The sequence below is a fragment of the Cyanistes caeruleus genome, chromosome 4 (assembly GCF_971803275.1).
Source record: "Cyanistes caeruleus chromosome 4, bCyaCae1.hap1.1, whole genome shotgun sequence".
In the NCBI taxonomy this organism is placed as follows: Eukaryota; Metazoa; Chordata; class Aves; order Passeriformes; family Paridae; genus Cyanistes; species Cyanistes caeruleus.
In genome coordinates, this window is record NC_141704.1 from 70,474,575 (window position 1) to 70,496,854 (window position 22,280).

Genomic DNA, 22,280 nt, shown 5'->3' on the forward strand with positions numbered 1-22,280 from the left:
AAAACCCTACCAATTCACAGGAATGTCCCACAAAATCTCCACCAATTCCCAGAACATCCCACAAAAATCTCACAAAAATCCCTAAATCTTCTGAAAACTCGACCAAATTCCAGAAATGCCCCATAAAATCAGCACAGTTTCCCACAAAATTCAAGAAAAAACACCACAAAATTCCCTAAATCTTTTCAAAATACCACAAAATTCTTGAAAAGCCCCACCAAATTCCAGAAACATCCCACAAAATGTCCTCAATATCCAACAAAATCCCAGAAAAATCACACAAAATTCCCTAAATCTTCTCAAAACACGGCCAAAATCCACAAAAATCCCACAGAATCTCCACAAATTCCCACAGAATACATGACAAATCCCTGATAATTCGTCAGTTCTCTACAGAATCTCACCAAATTCCAGAAGAGTCCCTCAAAGTTCCACAAACATCCCACAAAATCTCCCCAGTATCCAACAAAATTCCAGGAAAAATCCCACAAAATTCCCTAAATCTTCTCAAAACTCTACCAAATTCTAGAAAAATATCCCACCGAATCTCCACAAATTCCCACAGAATACATGAAAAATCCCTGATAATTCGTCAGTTCTCTACAGAATCTCACCAAATTCCAGAAAAGTCCCCCAAAGTTCCACAAGCCTCCCACAAAATCTCCCTAATATCCAACAAAATTCCAGGAAAAATCTCACGCAATTCCCTAAATCTTCAGAAAACTTGACCAAATTCCAGAAACGCCCCATAAAATCATCACAGTTTCCCACAAAATTCAAGAAAAAACAACACAAAATTCCCTAAATCTTCTCAAAACTCTACCAAATTCCAGAAAAATCCCACCAAATCTCCAGAAATTCCCACAGAATACATGAAAAATCCCTGATAATTCGTCAGTTCTCTACAGAATCTCACCAAATTACAGAAAAGTCCCTCAAAGTTCCACAAACATCCCACAAAAATCTCACAAAAATCCCTAAATCTTCTGAAAACTCGACCAAATTCCAGAAACGCCCCATAAAATCAGCACAGTTTCCCACAAAATTCAAGAAAAAACACCACAAAATTCCCTAAATCTTCTCAAAATACCACAAAATTCTTGAAAAGCCCCACCAAATTCCAGAAACATCCCACAAAATTTCCTCAATACACAACAAAATCCCAGAAAAATCCCACAAAATTCCCTAAATCTCAAAACTAGGCCAAAATCCACAAAAATCCCGCCGAATCTTTACAAATTCCCACAGAATACATGAAAAATCCCTGATAATTCGTCAGTTCTCTACAGAATCTCACCAAATTCCAGAAGAGTCCCTCAAAGTTCCACAAACATCCCACAAAATCTCCCCAGTATCCAATAAAATTCCAGGAAAAATCTTCGGAATTTGGTGGGGCTTTTCAGGAATTTTGAGGTATTTTGAAAAGATTTAGGGAATTGTGTGGTGTTTTTTCTTGAATTTTGTGGGAAACTGTGCTGATTTTATGGGGAGTTTCAGGAATTTGGTCGAGTTTTCAGAAGATTTAGGGATTTTTGTGGGATTTTTGTGGGATGTTCTGGGAATTGGTGGAGATTTTGTGGGACATTCCTGTGAATTGGTAGGGTTTTGAAATGATTTAGGGAGTTTTGTGGGACTTCTCTGGAATTTGGTGGGGTTTTTCTGGAATTGTGTGGGATTCTGAGGAGACTTGAAGAATTTTGAGGAATTTGTTTTAGATTTTGTGGGAATTTGTGGAGATTCTGTGGGATTTTTCTGGAATTTGGTGGGCCTTTTCACAAACTTTGTGTGGTTTTGAGGAGACTTGAAGAATTTTGTGGAATTTTTCTTAGATTTTGTGGAAACTTGTGGAGGTTTTGTGGGATTTTTGTGTGATTTTGTGGGATATTGAGGCGATTTAGGGATCTTGAGGGATTTTTCATGTATTTTGTGGGAATTTGTGGTGATTTTGTGAGATATTTTTCTAGAATTTGGTCGTGTTTATGGGAAGATTTATCTATCTATCTATCTATCTATCTATCTATCTATCTATCTATCTATCTATCTATCTATCTATCTATCTATCTATCTATCTCTCTATCTATCTATCTATCTATCTATCTATCTATCTCTCTATCTCTCTATCTATCTATCTATCTATCTATCTATCTATCTATCTCTCTATCTCTCTATCTATCTATCTATCTATCTCCCTATCTATATATCTCCCTATCTATCACCCTATATGCATTTCTTTATTATAGATTTGTATATTTTAATTTCTATATTATTCATTTAAATGCCAAGCTTTTAAATAAATAGGGGAACCGAGTGAGAGGAGTGGCAGCATGGTACGGGTCGTCGCGAGTGCCAGAAGCCCGAAAAAGCGGCCGCGTCAAGGACCCCGGCAGAGTGCGGCGTCGTCACCGCTGCCTGTCGGCGCCCGACCGGCTCGCGCTCGGCCCCGGTGCCGCCGAGCGCACAGCCCGTGTCCGCACGGCTGGAGCAGCCGCGGAAAATTGCGACGGGGCGGCGTCGACGCCGGGGTGTTTGTCAGGCAGTCGAATTCACGCACCCACTGCCCGGGGTCCTTCCATTTTCCCGCCTTTTTGGCCGCCATCCTTGGAAGGACAAGCCGGCCACGACCTGGCAGCCATCTTCTGCGTGGCGTGACGTAACTTCCGCCCTTCCTCGCCGCCATCTTTGCTGTGGCTGAAGCCACTTCCGGCAGAGCGGCCATCTTTGTTATGGCACAAGTAAGGCCCCCGCTGCTCTCAGCGCGTCTGTCTAACTTACATGCCTGAACGAAAAACCTGCCGACGCCGACCGACTCCGAGCATTCCGCCCGATTTTCCGCCGCCTTTCCCGGGGCGAGGACGATGGCGGCGAGACTCAGCGGCTCCGTAGCTGGGTGGCGGCCGCGCCTGCGGCGGCAGGCATTGGAGTTAACGCCTCTGCCGCGGTCCTCCCGGCCGGCTCCGGCGGGGGTCGGGGGGGAGGCCCGACGCGGCTCGGTTCGGTTCGACTCTTTCCGGCCTGCTTCGGCTCGGCTCTTTCTGGCCCGCTTCGGCTCGGCTCGCCCCTGCTCGGCCCCGCTCGGCCAGGCCCCGCCCGGCTCGGAGCACAGCTGCAGTACCGCTCTGTGCCCACAAGGCGGCAGCACTGCCGCAGAGCTCAGCCCGGGGTGGGCGGGGGGAGCCCCTGCAAGTGCAGAGAAGCGAGGCAAGAAACCACGTGTACAACCCCCTTCCATATGCTGCTACCTGTTTCCAGGCGACGACAAAGACCCATGAAGCAAATGCTTTTTCTTGGCCCATTTTGCTAAGCAAAGCTCTTCTGCAGCTCTTTAGTGCTTGCCAAACTCCAATGCGCGTGCTGCTGCTTCGATCGGATAAGAAGCACAGCCTTCTGACAGCAGCTTTCAGGTTGCTTCAGAATGAGCTTGGCCATTTGAACGTGCAGCATGTCTGTGTGTGCATAAGCTGCAGGTGCAAGCTCCTGACAAATGTGTTCTGCAGGCACAGTTTCTCCCTGCCGGATGCAGTGGAAATGCTTTCTGCTGGTATTCTCGCCAAGAGCCACAGAGTGCTTAACTCAGGAGCTCTGAGAATGGAAGCGCAAGAAGCGTTCCGCATTTGGTGGGATATTTTTCTAGAATTTGGTCGTGTTTTGAGAAGATTTAGGGAATTTGGTGGGATTTTTCCTGGAATTTTGTTGGATATTGAGGAGATTTTGTGAGATGTTTGTGGAACTTTGAGGGACTTTTCTGGAATTTGGTGAGATTTTGTAGAGAACTGATGAATTATCAGGGATTTTTCATGTATTCTGTGGGAATTTGTGGAGATTCTGTGGGATTTTTGTGGATTTTGGCCGTGTTTTGAGTCCCCTCAAAACCACACAAATCCTTGAAAAGGTCCACCAAATTCCAGAAAAATCCCACAGAATCTCCACAAATTCCCACAAAATCTAAGAAAAATTCCTCAAAATTCTTCAAGTCTCCTCAGAATCCCACACAATTCCAGAAAAACCCCACAAAATTCCAGAGAAGTCCCACAAAACTCCCTAAATCATTTCAAAACCCTACCAATTCACAGGAATGTCCCACAAAATCTCCACCAATTCCCAGAACATCCCAAAAAATCTCACAAAAATCCCTAAATCTTCTGAAAACTCGACCAAATTCCAGAAACGACCCATAAAATCAGCACACTTTCCCACAAAATTCAAGAAAAAACACCACAAAATTGCCTAAATCTTCTCAAAACACAACCAAATTCTAGAAAAATATCCCACCAAATCTCCACAAATTCCCACAAAATACATGAGAAATCCCTCAAGATCCCTAAATCGCCTCAATATCCCACAAAATCACACAAAAATCCCACAAAACCTCCACAAGTTTCCACAAAATCTAAGAAAAATTCCTCAAAATTCTTCAAGTCTCCTCAGAATCCCACACAATTCCAGAAAAAACACACAAAATTCCAGAGAAGTCCCACAAAACTCCCTAAATCATTTCAAAACCCTACCAATTCACAGGAATGTCTTACAAAATCTCCACCAATTCCCAGAACATCCCACAAAAATCCCACAAAAATCCCTAAATCTTCTGAAAACTCGACCAAATTCCAGAAATGCCCCATAAAATCAGCACAGTTTCCCACAAAATTCAAGAAAAAACACCACAAAATTCCCTAAATCTTTTCAAAATACCACAAAATTCTTGAAAAGCCCCACCAAATTCCAGAAACATCCCACAAAATTTCCTCAATACCCAACAAAATCCCAGAAAAATCACACAAAATTCCCTAAATCTTCTCAAAACACGGCCAAAATCCACAAAAATCCCACCAAATCTCCACAAATTCCCACAGAATACATGAAAAATCCCTGATAATTGGTCAGTTCTCTACAGAATCTCACCAAATTCCAGAAAAGTCCCTCAAAGTTCCACAAACCACCCACAAAATCTCCCCAGTATCCAACAAAATTCAAGAAAAATCCCACAAAATTCTCTAAATCTTCTCAAAACACGGCCAAAATCTAGAAAAATATCCCACCAAATCTCCACAAATTCCCACAAAATACATGAAAAATCCCTCAAGATCCCTAAATCGCCTCAATATCCCACAAAATCACACAAAAATCACACAAAACCTCCACAAGTTTCCACAAAATCTAAGAAAAATTCCTCAAAATACTTCAAGTCTCCTCAAAACCACACAAAGTTCGTGAAAAGGCCCACCAAATTCCAGAAAAATCCCACAGAATCTCCACAAATTCCCACAAAAATCTAAATCAAATTCCTCAAAATTCTTCAAGTCTCCTCAGAATCCCACACAATTCCAGGAAAAGCCCACCAAATTCCAGAGAAGTCCCACAAAACTCCCTAAATCATTTCAAAACCCTACCAATTCACAGGAATGTCCCACAAAATCTCCACCAATTCCCAGAACATCCCACAAAAATCCCACAAAAATCCCTAAATCTTCTGAAAACTCGACCAAATTCCAGAAACGCCCCATAAAATCAGCACAGTTTCCCACAAAATTCAAGAAAAAACAGCACACAATTCCCTAAATCTTTTCAAAATACCTCAAAATTCCTGAAAAGCCCCACCAAATTCCGAAGATTTTTCCTGGAATTTTATTGGATACTGGGGAGATTTTGTGGGATGTTTGTGGAACTTTGAGGGACTCTTCTGGAATTTGGTGAGATTCTGTAGAGAACTGACGAATTATCAGGGATTTTTCATGTATTCTGTGGGAATTTGTGGAGATTCGGCGGGATTTTTGTGGATTTTGGCCTAGTTTTGAGATTTAGGGAATTTTGTGGGTTTTTTTCTGGAATTTTATTGGATATTGGGAGATTTTGTGGGATGTTTGTGGAACTTTGAGGGACTCTTCTGGAATTTGGTGAGATTCTGTAGAGAACTGACGAATTATCAGGGATTTGTCATGTATTCTGTGGGAATTTGTGGAGATTCTGTGGGATTTTTCTGGAATTTGGTAGAGTTTTGAGAAGATTTAGGGAATTTTGTGTGATTTTTCTGGGATTTTGTTGGATATTGAGGACATTTTGTGGGATGTTTCTGGAATTTGGTGGGGCTTTTCAAGAATTTTGTGGTATTTTGAAAAGATTTAGGGAATTTTGTGGTGTTTTTTCTTGAATTTTGTGGGAAACTGTGCTGATTTTATGGGGCGTTTCTGGAATTTGGTCGAGTTTTCAGAAGATTTAGGGATTTTTGTGAGATTTTTGTGGGATGTTTGTGGAACTTTGAGGGACTTTTCTGTAATTTGGTGAGATTCTGTAGAGAACTGACGAATTATCAGGGATTTTTCATGTATTCTGTGGGAATTTCTGGAGATTTGGTGGGATTTTTCTGGAATTTGGTAGAGTTTTGAGAAGATTTAGGGAATTTTGTGTTGTTTTTTCTTGAATTTTGTGGGAAACTGTGATGATTTTATGGGGCGTTTCTGGAATTTGGTCAAGTTTTCTGAAGATTTAGGGAATTGCGTGAGATTTTTCCTGGAATTTTGTTGGATATTAGGGAGATTTTGTGGGAGGCTTGTGGAACTTTGGGGGACTTTTCTGGAATTTGGTGAGATTCTGTAGAGAACTGACGAATTATCAGGGATTTTTCATGTATTCTGTGGGAATTTGTGGAGATTCGGTGGGATATTTTTCTAGAATTTGGTAGAGTTTTGAGAAGATTTAGGGAATTTTGTGTGATTTTTCTGGGATTTTGTTGGATATTGAGGACATTTTGTGGGATGTTTCTGGAATTTGGTGGGGCTTTTCAAGAATTTTGTGGTATTTTGAAAAGATTTAGGGAATTTTGTGGTGTTTTTTCTTGAATTTTGTGGGAAACTGTGCTGATTTTATGGGGCGTTTCTGGAATTTGGTCGAGTTTTCAGAAGATTTAGGGATTTTTGTGGGATTTTTGTGGGATGTTCTGGGAATTGGTGGAGATTTTGTGGGACATTCCTGTGAATTGGTAGGGTTTTGAAATGATTTAGGGAGTTTTGTGGGACTTCTCTGGAATTTTGTGTGTTTTTTCTGGAATTGTGTGGGATTCTGAGGAGACTTGAAGAATTTTGAGGAATTTTTCTTAGATTTTGTGGAAACTTGTGGAGGTTTTGTGTGATTTTTGTGCGATTTTGTGGGATATTGAGGCGATTTAGGGATCTTGAGGGATTTATCATGTATTTTGTGGGAATTTGTGGAGATTTGGTGGGATATTTTTCTAGAATTTGGTCGTGTTTTGAGAAGATTTAGGGAATTTTGTGGGATTTTTCCTGGAATTTTGTTGGATATTAGGGAGATTTTGTGGGATGTTTGTGGAACTTTGAGGGACTTTTCTGGAATTTGGTGAGATTCTGCAGAGAACTGACGAATTATCAGGGATTTTTCATGTATTCTGTGGGAATTTGTGGAGATTCGGTGGGATTTTTCAGGAATTTTGGTTGTGTTTTGAGAAAATTTAGGGAATTTTGTGGGATTTTTCTGGGATTTTGTTGGATATTGAAGACATTTTGTGGGATGTTTCTGGAATTTGGTGGGGCTTTTCAAGAATTTTGTGGTATTTTGAAAAGATTTAGGGAATTTTGTGGTGTTTTTTCTTGAATTTTGTGGGAAACTGTGCTGATTTTATGGGGCGTTTCTGGAATTTGGTCGAGTTTTCAGAAGTGTTAGGGATTTTTGTGAGATTTTTGTGGGATGTTTGTGGAACTTTGAGGGACTTTTCTGTAATTTGGTGAGATTCTGTAGAGAACTGACGAATTATCAGGGATTTTTCATGTATTCTGTGGGAATTTCTGGAGATTTGGTGGGATTTTTCTGGAATTTGGTAGAGTTTTGAGAAGATTTAGGGAATTTTGTGTTGTTTTTTCTTGAATTTTGTGGGAAACTGTGCTGATTTTATGGGGCGTTTCTGGAATTTGGTCAAGTTTTCAGAAGATTTAGGGAATTGTGTGAGATTTTTCCTGGAATTTTGTTGGATATTAGGGAGATTTTGTGGGAGGCTTGTGGAACTTTGGGGGACTTTTCTGGTATTTGGTGAGATTCTGTAGAGAACTGACGAATTATCAGGGATTTTTCATGTATTCTGTGGGAATTTGTGGAGATTTGGTGGGATTTGTGTGGATTTTGTCCGTGTTTTGAGAAGATTTAGGGAATTTTGTGTAATTTTTCTGGGATTTTTTTGGATATTGAGGACATTTTGTGGGATGTTTCTGGAATTTGGTGGGGCTTTTCAAGAATTTTGTGGTATTTTGAAAAGGTTTAGGGAATTTTGTGGTGTTTTTTCTTGAATTTTGTGGGAAACTGTGCTGATTTTATGGGGCGTTTCTGGAATTTGGTCGAGTTTTCAGAAGATTTAGGGATTTTTGTGAGATTTTTGTGGGATGTTCTGGGAATTGGTAGAGATTTTGTGGGACATTCCTGTGAATTGGTAGGGTTTTGAAATGATTTAGGGAGTTTTGTGAGACTTCTCTGGAATTTGGTGGGGTTTTTCTGGAATTGTGTGGGATTCTGAGGAGACTTGAAGAATTTTGAGGAATTTTTCTTAGATTTTGTGGAAACATGTGGAGGTTTTGGGTGATTTTTGTGTGATTTTGTGGGATATTGAGGAGATTTAGGGATCTTGAGGGATTTCTCATGTATTTTGTGGGAATTTGTGGAGATTTGGTGGGATAATTTTCTAGAATTTGGTCGTGTTTTGAGAAGATTTAGGGAATTTTGTGGTGTTTTTTCTTGAATTTTGTGGGAAACTGTGCTGATTTTATGGGGCGTTTCTGGAATTTGGTCTAAAGCAAGAGAAAAAACCCCAAACAAACACAACCTTTCAGGCAGAGAAAAGATGTGGTTGCTCTTGAAGAAAGCATTTCATTCTGCCTGGAGAAGAACCTGTTGGGAAAAATATTAGCTTTTAGCAAAATGGCACTGTGCTGTTGCACTTGTTCTAGCACTGGGAGAAAGAACAGGCCCGTCTGTAAGGCTCCTGCAGCTCACCCTGGCTGAGGGTCATTGACCACTGAGCACTGCAGGCATCACTGGCAACAACGATGGTGGAAAATGGGGAGGGAGCAGGATAAATAAATGTTTGCCATTGCCTTAGCCAAAAAACCCCCAGACATCAAAAGCAACCCACCCTCAAAACAAAGCTATGAAAATAGTTTGCCTCTGAATTTAAAGAACTTCAATTAACTCTATGATGTCTGCTTTTGGTTCAGCATTCATCAATCTGAATTTGAATATGCACAGGGTAATGAAAGGTAACTGAGGCTTAAAAATCATGTCTATTGACTTGTGCATAGCCTATACTGAAGCACATTAAAAAGCAGCGTTTTGCTTGAAATCTGCACGGTATTAACTTCATTCAGTCTTACACTCACTAGGTAATTAAATACATGAAGAAATAGATTTTTATTTTTTTTATTAAGAATGCATTATTAATTAGGAAGGCATGGCTTTAGCAGAGTCTGCTGATACCAACATTACTCAGCTAAGTTCAAAGTATGAACACAAGAACTTGATGACAGAAGCAATGTTCATCAGAGCCTCAACAAGAAAGTTGCAGTTCCAAGTTTTTCAGATGTCCTACACTTGCTAAGGCACCTCCAGAAAGAGGAGTCAACTGAAAATAGCACAGGAAATTTGAAACCCATTTCTATATTTTTCTTTTTTTTCCTGAACTTTCTTGTGGGCAACAGAAAACTCCCAATATGTGGAATGCAATGTAGTTTTTATGCCAGAGTCATGAGTCATCCCCTCAGTTTCAACCTGATCCAATGCTCACTTGAATCTTGGAAAGGCTCAAATCAGCAAGATGAAATTAAAATTGTATTCATGAAAGGAGCTCTTTACTCTCCATTCCCCTCCCTCCCCCAAATACATCAGCACCAAGTGAGAAAGGCTCGATTTGAAAGATAATTATTACACAATTAAACTTGGACATAGCTAGTTTGCTACAAGTTCCAGCAGACAGACAAACAAGAGCAGAATCAGAGGTTATCAACCTCAATAGAAATTCCAGCTCATGCTTTCCCCAAAAGCCTCATTTAATTTATCCAGGATTAAAAAATAAAAGAGAAATGAAAAAAAAATCACATAAAAGCATTTCACATAGTATATAGTGAAATACTATCATTTCCACCTGAAATATTCATCATCATTATTATGTTTTTCCATACTAAATTACAAAGTCTCCTGCACCCATCTTCCCAATATCTCATTCTAAGTGCTTGCTTCTTTAATCCCTTAGGAAGCAAAAGGAGCCTCAGGTGTCTCTGGATCAACAGAAACTAAACAACACAGCTTGACAAAGTATATCAAATTGTCAATCAACTCAATAAAGAACTCCCACTCCAGAGATAGCTATCACCAGCTGATGAATTTGGCTAGGGCAGGTTTAGTGAAGAAAAACTAGGTCTTTATTACCAAATCAGTTAGGAGTTGTTCTACCGTACTGCCCGTAGGATGGGAGTACAAACACCATATTCTTCACAGCCTCATCCACAAAGAATTCCACCTTCAAATTAAGGCTGCTTTGGAGTTGGACCAAACCAATGAAAACTCACTCATCAAACACAGTGGTGGCAGCATGCTCAGTCTTTGCAATACAAAACTGGCAACTAACAGCACATTCCTGATCACATCTCCAAGGCTGAGTGTACAGAACTGCAGTGGTGGCCAGGCCCTCGCTGACTGCCAAACCTCCAGCCATCATCCCTTCCTCTCACAGCGACAGGGCAGAAAATAACAACAGCAGAAACTAGAAAGCTTAAGCTAAAACCACAAAGGTCATTGATGAAACAGACTGGAGTGCTTTAGAAACTAGCACGCAGATTTAGCTGAAAACAAATCTTATTGATCACCAATTACAATGAATACTTAATTCTATCATTCTGCATTATTATTAGACAGTCAGAGACAGCCAAGCTGACCTCAAGCATGCTGAAGCATCGGGGCCAAGCAGTGCACATCTTCCCAGGAGCTGATTTACCCATCGTTCTCAAGTGAATTCACCTGCACACAGCCCCACCGTACAACTGCTAGGCTGCAAAATAAAAAAATAGCTCTGCTTAAGAGTCAAACCCCAGGACATAGACCATATGAAAGGAAGAATGAAACCTGCAGCATTTGGTTGACCTTCAATGCCCTGAGAAGATGACAAATTTCCCAAGATGAACAAGTGCCCAAAATACAAAGCAAAGGACTGACTTTTAGGGATCAAATGTTAAATAGGCCTGCGAAATTGGAGTTGTTAGGTTGCACATGAAAGAAGGGAAAAAAGAAAAAACCACCCCAACCCTCAACTGCAATTTTACATCCCTCTTGGAAAATTTGCTTTAATAAGAGAGAGGAATGGATACAATCTTCCCCTCACCTGGAGATTTTAATCAATTCAAGCCATTTCAAATCTGGCAAGAAAGCCCTACCACAGTCCCCATCAAACAACATTGCCTTTCATTTTTGCTTCTCATGACTACTTCAGAGCAGTCTAAATAACAGCAAAGAAGGAAATTCAAGTTGCAATTCAAACACTAAGCTCTGGAATCCCACATTGCCTTCAAACACCTGCATGAAACACTAACTTCATGCTCTATGCTCCCTGCTTTCTTCTAGTTTACTGCACAGTGCATTATTTACATAAAACAGAATTTCTTCTGTGGGAAAGGCTTGCATGGTACTTCAAAGCCTGAATAAATCAGGGACTGCAGCTTGAACTAACAAAAAAATCATCCAAAAAATTCCTTTCAATATCTGCATTGTATTGCCTTATCATGCTACCTGTCTAGCTGAGTTATTCAGGTATCCACACCAGAAATGACAGACAATGTCTCTCTATGATGATGTGATGTTACTTCAAATGAAAAAAAACAATAAATAAAAATCACAGATTAATTTCCCATACAAATGATGACTCACTACTCCCAAATCCTTCCTTATAGCAGGATGCTCACTTCAGTCTGGAAGTCTTCATGTTGCAGCCTGCAGGAATCAGCTTATTTCCTGTCAAGGGCTGGAAAGCCTTACAGGAACTGGTTTTGGTTGAAGAACTTCTCCAAGGTGCTTACCTGTGGGACTTATCCAGGTAAGGGATGTTAGCTCCCTCTTCTTTGAGGTTCAGTGTCCAACCACTCCTACTGCTGGTAAGAAGAACAGAAGAAACATCTGCCCATAGCAAGGACTGCACTGGTGGGCAAAGTCCAAATTCCATCCTTCAGGGAAAAAGAAACAAAGACTGAGGAATTCATGTCTGTTCAAAATTTCATCCTTGACTACTGAAAGCATTGGAAGCACATGTGTATGTTTAAAAATGGAATTGTCCTCATTTAAGAATAAAAATAATTTCATCCCATCACCATTTTTCTTGGTCCAATCCTGAACTGCAGATCCAAACAGCTGAGAAAGCATGGAATAGTCTGCTGGACAGCATTAAAATGAGCAACTCCTGTATCTTCCTAAGATAAGAACACAAATCACAAAGAAAGGCACTCTGAGAAAAAATTTCTTAGAGGAAGACCTCAATTATTTTCCAGCAAGGCAGGTAATATGCATTTGGCTATTTGTTAGAAAAAAAACCAAAAAACAAACCTGTTTTTATACAAGATTTTACTCATATATTAACTATCACATATTTTGCAAAACAAAAAGAGACCACAGCAAAGTAAAATCCCAATTTTTTCCTATATTTAAGCTGTGATAGTATGTCTGAAATGGGAATCCAGAGCCTCACCAGATTAATATCACCACTTGGACCAGAGAATTTGCCATATCCACTTCTTCTGGTTTCGTTCAGTTGGAGCTTCTGTTTGTACAGTGATGATGGCTCTTGAACATTCTGGGATTTAAAGTAGTCCCTGAAGAGATGGCTGACAAAAATATGATGTTACTTTCAAGATGCTTTTTAATTATTTCTACCCTCATCCAGAACCTGCAAACATCTGATCTCCTTCACTATGCTCCAAGCTCATTAAAACTGGAACGCTAAATAAGAATATTCAAAATATTTTGTTTTGCATTGCTAAAGGCACCACTGCAGGTACTTGACTCATCCTTCAGACTGTAAATAAATAAATGAAGTCTAGGACAGGTCAAATAAAGACACTATGTTTTCTGTGTTTTGTTGGGGTTGGTTTTAGAAGACTTAGGAGATTTGAAACAGATCTTTTATTAAGGAATTGTTCCTAAGGGACTTGACTTACAGAAATTAATTTATACTTGGCAGTGCATTTGATTGATTGCAGTTCCTTTTTTTCAAATACAAACCAGCATTTTCACTACCAGGTGTGGTGGTTGGAAATGTTGGGACTGTAGAACACTGCAAGGCTAATTTCTCCTCCAGTCTCCATCATTTTTATGTAGCTCAGCATTTTCTCATCCTTACTGAGATCTGCTGCAAATTTAAAATACCCTAACAGGGCTGAGAGAGTATTGCAACAGTGTTTATCTAGTGTATCATTACAGTTCTTGTTACCCTAATTCCACAGTTCTGAGCAACAACTCTCATTTTATGGGCAGGTAATTGAGCTCTATGATACATGAATTGATTTGCAGGGGAAATACATTAAAACCTGGCTGGAAAAGAAAATTATTCAGGATCTTCACTCTGATTGCCTTTTACAGCTACCACTCTAGGACCACTGAAAGAGCTTACTTTAGCTCATGTCAATGAAGCTACAATTCAGTGTTTGTCCAAAAAATGTTCACATTCTAAAATGAAGGTTACTGTGGTTTCCTGAGTTATAAAGGCAGAATTAAAGATTACTGCAGATTCTTAGATCAGGACCACTTCCCAGCTCAAGAACTATTTAGTGGGAAGAGCCAAGGCAAAAGGCAGCATTCAAGCAAGTGTTGCTGATCAAGTGAGTTATGGGTTCTACATGAAAATGTTAGCAAGGGTGATCCAGTCAGATCTCATGTCTGCCTGTGGTTCAGCACTGCAGCTGCTAACACCCAGAGCACCAGATCCAATCACTCCTGAGGAGCAGGTTTGTTCAAGCAGGCACTGTTGTTTCAGGACCAGTGAAAGACAGGACAGAGACAAAATTGATAGTACTCCCTCAGTGCAAACAGAACTTGCCCTGCGACAAATTTGCTCCTCTCTGGCCCTACTTTTAACATCCCTGCTCTCAAATTCCTATTTTTAGCAGCTTCTCATAAAAGGCATTCTTACTCAGAGAAGTGAATGTTAGAAGTGTTCATTTGAATGAAGCAAACAATTAAGCAACATCTTCCCTAAAGTGATTTTGTAAAAGTTATGGTTTAGTTTTCTTCCTAATTGCTTGGAAAAATCGGATTGGCGCAGGAAATGGGAAGGGTTGGCTAAAAGGAGTCAGCTGATGGGAAGCAGCCAGTAACTCCTGCTGCTGCTGACCTGCTGCAACTCCCAGGTTAAGAGGACAAGTGCCTCATTTGTAATCAAGTCTATATAAAACACAAAAGAGGCAGAAGGACAAACCTGGTTCATAAAGGCAGCAGTCTGTGACCAAAAGCAGCAGAGTCAGCAGCCAGTGTTTCACTCCTGATGAGAGCCCACTTGCAAAAGTTCCACTTGAGTACCTGCTGCAGAGCAGAGGCTGTTCTTCATTGATGTGTCAAACCATGACAGCCATACTTCTGTTGCTATTCAAAGAACAGGGATAAACTCCGGGGTTTGTTAGGTTTTAAATAGTTTCCAATTTCAGGCCTAATAGAAGGCAAAATGGAAAATATCACATGTAATAGGACTTAAAAATAGAAATATGGAAGAACACAATGTTATACTCATGTTACCTATTACTTTTTTCAGCTGAGCAAAGTCTTCACAAACACTATAAATACATATCTTTTTCCCCCAATGAAAATAATAATAAAAAAATCTGTCTTGTAACCTGAAAGAAAAGAGATAAAACCAAAGCAAACCTGATTCTTGTAAACAGAAAATGTTGCTTAAAAATTGAGTTTGGGGAGCATAAATATTTAATTGCCTTGAGCATGTCTTAGGAATTCACATTTACTCAAAATAGTGTCAAGAGCAAACAAAACTGCAAAACAATCTCTTTTAGTAGGAAATACCTTGTGAGAATCAAGTGTTTTCTTATCATCTTTCACTGTTTCACTTGATGTCTGAATCTTCTAACTCCAACTCCTAGAACAGCATCAGTGGGGGAGAGAGACAATGAACACTCCTTCTGTTATTTGACTGACTGCAAGGTTTTGACATGTAGAGTATTAATAAAAATAATTTATTCTCACAGGGTTTTGTCAGAATAACAAGCTGGTAGCTTTAAATATGGTTAAGAAAATTTTATGTATGTTAGGAAAAAACAAACAAAAAGAAACATTTGCAGTAGTAGGACAAAACCATCATAAAAAAGGTATATAGCAGATATACATATTTATATTCATATATATATATCTCCAATTTCCCAAAGCATTGCTCTAAGAATTAGACAAAACTGGCTACAAAATTCAGATTTTTTAGGTTATTTATTGACTGTAAAGTGAATCCTGACTGACAATAAATATCACTGGGGAACATTAATTATTAAATATACATTGTCCAATCTTTAACAAATCAACTTTAGTAAGAACAGTTTTAAATCTAAAAATAAAAACAATTTCCAAGACACTTATTTTAAGTAATTGCACTAAGAAATAGTAAGACCTTATATATAGTTAAATGACTAGCAGCCAACTCACATCATCATAGTAAGAATAATATATATGTACTGCAATTTTAAGTGTTATGACTTCAAGAACTTGTAGTAATAACCAAGCATTACTTGCTAAATAACACAAAATTTGTCTGATTAAGTCTGTTTAAAAGAATATGCAATGGGAATAACTAAGAGCTGAAATTAATGGTGTTAGCTTGTAAAGACAGAAATTTACTTCTTACAAGTAGGAAAACATGCAATATATTCCTATACTTAACACATGTTCGTAGTACAGACATTCCTGTTAATAAATTTCAGGTTAAAATTGACAAATGTGACATGTTCTACTATATGGAATTTCTTCAAGTGGCTGTTGTTCCATCGGACAACACAAACTAAAAAATGTCCTGCCTCTCAGAAATATTATTCTGTTTCTACTCTTTACTTTATTTTTTTATTTTTTTTTTTCACTTTTAGAAAAACACAGATTTTTTTTTTTTAGTATTAGAAAAATATAGGACAAAAACAAGGCTTAAGTTTTAGATAGGGAAGAGAGAATAAGGAGATGCTTTATAAGCTGAAATATTTTTCTCTTAAAGCTATGGAGATGGACAACCATGTTCTGAAAAAAACTCCTTTAATTCATGACAGAGTATATTGGGAAGCATGGAGTGTTCAAAGTGTGGATTTTGAGTAAAAAGTAGAGTAATTGTGATACAGTGAGGCGCTGGAACAGAGTGGAGTGAAGATTTGAGGCCTTGAGGGCAATGAGAAAACTGTTTTCCTGCGAAGCTCACAGAGACAGATGAAGAGGACTCATGGCCCATACACACCTCAGAGTGATGTGAAATGGGAGGAGTGAACTCATGGCAGATTTCCGGGCAGCTGGCATCAAACAAATAGAAAACTATAACAGAAATATTTTTCTTGTGAGAAACTCCATAGATTAGCAGAAGAAGATTTCTGTTTCTATACAAACACTGATAAAGAGACTCTAGCAAGAATTGGGACTGTTTTAAACACCAAAGTTCCAAAGTCTTTTGTCTCTATCTTGTCATGTGAACAAGGGAATGCTGGGTAGTGCGGGATAAAAGGGTTTTCTGAAAGTTTATTCTGGTGTTCTTATTCTTGTAGTTTTGTGAATAAACTTTCTTTATTCCTTTTAAGTTTTAAGCCTGTTTTGCTCTTGCTCTAATCCATATCTCACAGCAAGAAATAAGTAAGTTTTCTAGTATTTTTTCAGTTACTGCTTTAAAACCACGACAACTGTGTTTTCACCATCACGTCAGATCAGCTCTTGGACTCACAGCTCACCGCAGACCTCGAAACAGGAGGCAAAGATCTGCACCACTTGGCCTTTCAGAACTTCTCACCCATCTATGACCTTTCTGGGGCCAGCTTCACAAAATGAGGGGGAAGCCATTCCAAAGAACACGACCAAGGAAATCACACAGCACTCGGGATTTGTTCCAGGCATCAAATTTTTAATGGATGATGTGAAGTAACACCGAAGCAATTCCTGTCCACAGAAAAAAAGATTTCAAATGGTTTTGTCTCAAGGACAATCACTGGAGGTTGAAAGTTTCTGGGGCTGAAAGTTACATGAGGTCCTCAACACTGAGCAATCAATATCCCCAGAGTCTAAACTGTGAAATTACTACCTGGGCAAGGAGAACATTTTCAGGATTTGCAACTCATCTCAAAGCCTCAGTAGAACTCAACCAGCAGAATTCCCCTGAGATGGCACTGTGCTCTGGAAGCCCTCAAATACTCACTAAAACAGACTTGACTTTCACTAGGACAGCTGCTCATGAAAATCTGGGGTAAAACCTATGGGAAGTGGCCATGTGCACGCATATTCCTTCTTCCCACAGCAGGCACAATCAAATCCTCCTTTGAATGGCCTCCAAGTTGAGCAGCACTCATTGGCACAGCCTCTTCTCCCACAGACAGGCCAGCGAGCAACACGGCAGCGCCAGCCAGGTGGGCAAGGACAAGAGAGAGCAGATGCCAACAAGGCTTGGAAGCTGGGCCAAGGGAGGTTTACGCTGGCCATTGGGAAGAACTTGTGCCCAGCGTGGGCCATCAGATACTGCAATGGCCTGACAGGGGCTGCTGGAGTCATCATTGTGGCACGGGTGCAAGGCAAGCCAGGCCGCAGCGCTCGGGCCCCGCTCTGCTGGCCATGCTTGCCGCCATGGCTCCCAGCTTGGACTCAACATTCTCTCAGGGCTCTCTGCAGCCAGGGCGTTCTGTGCTTCTGTGACATCACAGCCTCTGGGGACGGCACGCTGGCTGGCAACTGTCCCCAGCTGTTGCTGCGCCCCAGTGCCCAGGCACAGCTGCTCGCAGAGAGACGCCCAGAGCCTCGGTGCTGCTGGCAGAGCACTATGGCTGCTCACGGCTCCTCCGCGCTGCTGCAGCTTTACGTGCTGCTGCTCTTGGCTCATCCCCTCGACCCTGTGAGCAAACCTGAGCGCAGCACGGATGCCTCTCCTCTGCTTCTGGAGGATTGTCATCTGGACGAGTCGGACCCTGAGCGCATCCGGTGGGCGGCCAGGACATTCCTGCTCATCGACCTGCTCATCATAGGAATGGCCATGGGATGGTCGCTCGGAAAAAGAATTCAGAGACGCTGGCGAGAGGTGAGGAGGGGGGTGGGGGGTCAGGCAGGCGGGATGGGGCAGACCTTGAGGGCCTCTTGGGCACCCTTTGGCCAATGCCCTGCGGCAGAAGGGGCCTGAGCTCCTGGCTGGGGAATGCGGCCCAGGGGCTGAGCTCCATGGACAGCACCAAGCAGAGGCGGCAGAGCTCTGCCTGCTGCAGCCTCTTCCCCGGGCCAGCCCAGCCCAACTGGGCCCGAGTCTCTGTCTCCCAGGCCAAAGGCAGCCCCACAGGTGCCGGCCCCGCTCTGCCCCTCTGCCTCTTCCATGGGGATCCCTGTGCTTTGCCTTGCAGCGGAATCTCCAGAGCCCTTCGGGCCGTGCGGGGCCCCGCCGCCATCGAAGACAGGGCTGTCCCACGGAGCTGATGCAGCTGCTGATGGACAACCGCGACCTGATGCGGCTGCTCCTTCGCGACAGCCCTCAACCAACCACCAAGATGGCGGCAAAAGAGGGCAGTGACAGGAGACTCCGCACCTCCCCACAGCTCTGACCTCCAGCGTCGCGCTCCAGCTACAGAACCTTACGGGGAACGGGTGACCAGTGCCCAGCCCAGGCACTGCGACGTTCCCCACCTTACAAGTTAGCCACACCCCTGTTGTTGTTCGATTCCCCACCACGTTTCCCCCAAGAAGTTGACCTTTCCCTTAGTGTTCAGTTCTAAACAGTTGAAGCATTGAAGTTTCTTAGCCTTAAGATTCTTACCCCATAGTCTTCTAGTAACGTTGGATTGTAGATTTTAGAAGTAGTCAAGTGAATAAAGTTCACGTTTTCTACACGTTGCTGTGTCATTTTCTTGAGGTTGCACCTGAGACCTGGGGACTCCTTGAGAGATGGCTTTGCATGGCAGCTCCAGACTGCCTGCAATGGAGAGCCCCAGTGCCCCAGCAGGCTTTGCAAGAGCACGGAGGGCAGCGGGAAAGAAGAAGGTGGCCAATATTCACCTGCCTCCAGCTTCCAAGGAAGCTTGCAGTCAAGCCCTGTCTGCCCTTTAGGGGGGACCCTAAAGGCCCCGGCAGGCATCACCATGGCCCCAGGACGGGGGGCTTGCAGCACTCTGGGGCACCAGGAAAGGAGCAGGATCATCCCTGGAAAGCTGTCTGGAGACAAATCCAGAGACGTCTCCCCTGGCATCCAGGCAAGGGCTGAATACAGGCAGGCAATTAGATCCACAGGCTGCCTGGGCTATGGCACCAATCAGTCCTGCTTCATAGATTTCGGGGGGCGGGGTTATACATATATATATATATATATATATATATACACGCATATATGTATATATGTATCTACATCTGTATTTAGTTCTTTGTATTTATCCTGTTGACCCTCAAATAGGATTAGATTTCATTTTCCTACAAAACAAAACATCCGTTTTTTGATTTTTAGGAATCAACCATCTGTGCTCCCACTTTAAATCACTTCTCTCAAACTCATTCTGCATCTTGCTCCTTTCCAGCACCATCAAATACCTCTGTTAAAATACAGAGCATCAGTGGAAGGACGACAATCTTGTTACTTGCTGAAGAAAGTTAACTTGGATGACATACCTGCTTTTAAAAATCCAAGAGGAACAAAACCTACACATCAGCTTTAGAATTTCAAAAGCTGCTTCCTCAACTCTTCCACACCACTTTACTCTTTGGGGACATTCAGCAGCAATACCAAACAAGCACAGAAAAGAAATGGAAGAAGAAATGCAGATAGTCAGCAGCTGACCACCTACCAAAATACATTTTAAATGCAGCTCCAAGTTCTCCAAGAGCAAGTTTGAAGTGTAAATGGAGACACTCACACAAAATTACTACCAGGTGGTACTTTTGGCATTTCCTTGGGCTTTCCTCTTCATTTTTTTTTTATCTCTCACCTAAGGCAAGAGAAAAAACCCCAAACAAACACAACCTTTCAGGCAGAGAAAAGATGTGGTTGCTCTTGAAGAAAGCATTTCATTCTGCCTGGAGAAGAAGCTGCTGGGAAAAATATTAGCTTTTAGCAAAATGGCACTGTGCTGTTGCACTTGTTCTAGCACTGGGAGAAAGAACAGGCCCGTCTGTAAGGCTCCTGCAGCTCACCCTGGCTGAGGGTCATTGACCACTGAGCACTGCAGGCATCACTGGCAACAACGATGGTGGAAAATGGGGAGGGAGCAGGATAAATAAATGTTTGCCATTGCCTTAGCCAAAAAAACCCCAGACATCAAAAGCAACCCACCCTCAAAACAAAGCTATGAAAATAGTTTGCCTCTGAATTTAAAGAACTTCAATTAACTCTATGATGTCTGCTTTTGGTTCAGCATTCATCAATCTGAATTTGAATATGCACAGGGTAATGAAAGGTAACTGAAGCTTAAAAATCATGTCTATTGACTTGTGCATAGCCTATACTGAAGCACATTAAAAAGCAGCGTTTTGCTTGAAATCTGCACGGTATTAACTTCATTCAGTCTTACACTCACTAGGTAATTAAATACATGAAGAAATAGATTTTTTTTTTTTTTATTAAGAATGCATTATTAATTAGGAAGGCATGGCTTTAGTAGAGTCTGCTGATACCAACATTACTCAGCTAAGTTCAAAGTATGAACACAAGAACTTGATGACAGAAGCAATGTTCATCAGAGCCTCAACAAGAAAGTTGCAGTTCCAAGTTTTTCAGATGTCCTACACTTGCTAAGGCATCTCCAGAAAGAGGAGTCAACTGAAAATAGCACAGGAAATTTGAAACCCATTTCTCTTTTTGTCTTTTTTTCCTGAACTTTCTTGTGGGCAACAGAAAACTCCTAATATGTGGAATGCAATGTAGTTTTTATGCCAGAGTCATGAGTCATCCCCTCAGTTCCAACCTGATCCAATGCTCACTTGAATCTTGGAAAGGCTCAAATCAGCAAGATGAAATTTCAATTGTATTCATGAAAGGAGCTCTTTACTCTCCATTCCCCTCCCTCCCCCAAATACATCAGCACCAAGTGAGAAAGGCTCAATTTGAAAAATAATTATTACACAATTAAACTTGGACATAGCTAGTTTGCTACAAGTTCCAGCAGACAGACAAACGAGAGCAGAATCAGAGGTTATCAACCTCAATAGAAATTCCAGCTCATGCTTTCCCCAAAAGCCTCATTTAATTTATCCAGGATTAAAAAATAAAAGAGAAATGAAAAAAACCACATAAAAGCATTTCACATAGTATATAGTGAAATGCTATCGTTTCCACCTGAAATATTCATCATCATTATTATGTTTTTCCATAGTAAATTACAAAGTCTCCTGCACCCATCTTCCCAATATCTCATTCTAAGTGCTTGCTACTTTAATCCCTTAGGAAGCAAAAGGAGCCTCAGGTGTCTCTGGATCAACAGAAACTAAACAACACAGCTTGACAAAGTATATTAAATTGTCAATCAACTCAATAAAGGTTTTCCACTCCAGAGATAGCTATCACCAGCTGATGAATTTGGCTAGGGCAGGTTTAGTGAAGAAAAACTAGGTCTTTATTACCAAATCAGTTAGGAGTTGTTCTACCGTACTGCCCGTAGGATGGGAGTATAAACACCATATTCTTCACAGCCTCATCCACAAAGAATTCCACCTTCAAATTAAGGCTGCTTTGGAGTTGGACCAAACCAATGAAAACTCACTCATCAAACACAGTGATGGCAGCATGCTCAGTCTTTGCAATACAAAACTGGCAACTAACAGCACATTCCTGATCACATCTCCAAGGCTGAGTGTACAGAACTGCAGTGGTGGCCAGGCCCTCGCTGACTGCCAAACCTCCAGCCATCATCCCTTCCTCTCACAGCGACAGGGCAAAAAATAACAACAGCAGAAACTGGAAAGCTTAAGCTAAAATCACAAAGGTCATTGATGAAACAGACTGGAGTGCTTTAGAAACTAGCACGCAGACTTAGCTGAAAACAAATCTTATTGATCACCAATTACAATGAATACTTAATTCTGTTATTCTGCATTATTATTAGACAGTCAGAGGCAGCCAA

General features: G+C 41.2%; 1 protein-coding gene across 1 annotated transcript; it reads left to right on the forward strand.

The window, feature by feature from the left end:
* Positions 1-17,027: 17,027 nt before the first annotated feature.
* LOC147653746 (uncharacterized) lies at positions 17,028-21,009 on the forward strand. The gene is made up of 4 exons (XM_086885312.1): positions 17,028-18,268; positions 18,582-18,868; positions 19,088-19,424; positions 19,743-21,009. Exons 1-2 carry the CDS (start codon positions 17,456-17,458, stop codon positions 18,777-18,779), a joined length of 1,011 nt encoding a protein of 336 aa, XP_086741438.1. The 5' UTR covers positions 17,028-17,455; the 3' UTR covers positions 18,780-18,868; positions 19,088-19,424; positions 19,743-21,009.
* The last annotated feature ends 1,271 nt before the right edge of the window (positions 21,010-22,280 follow it).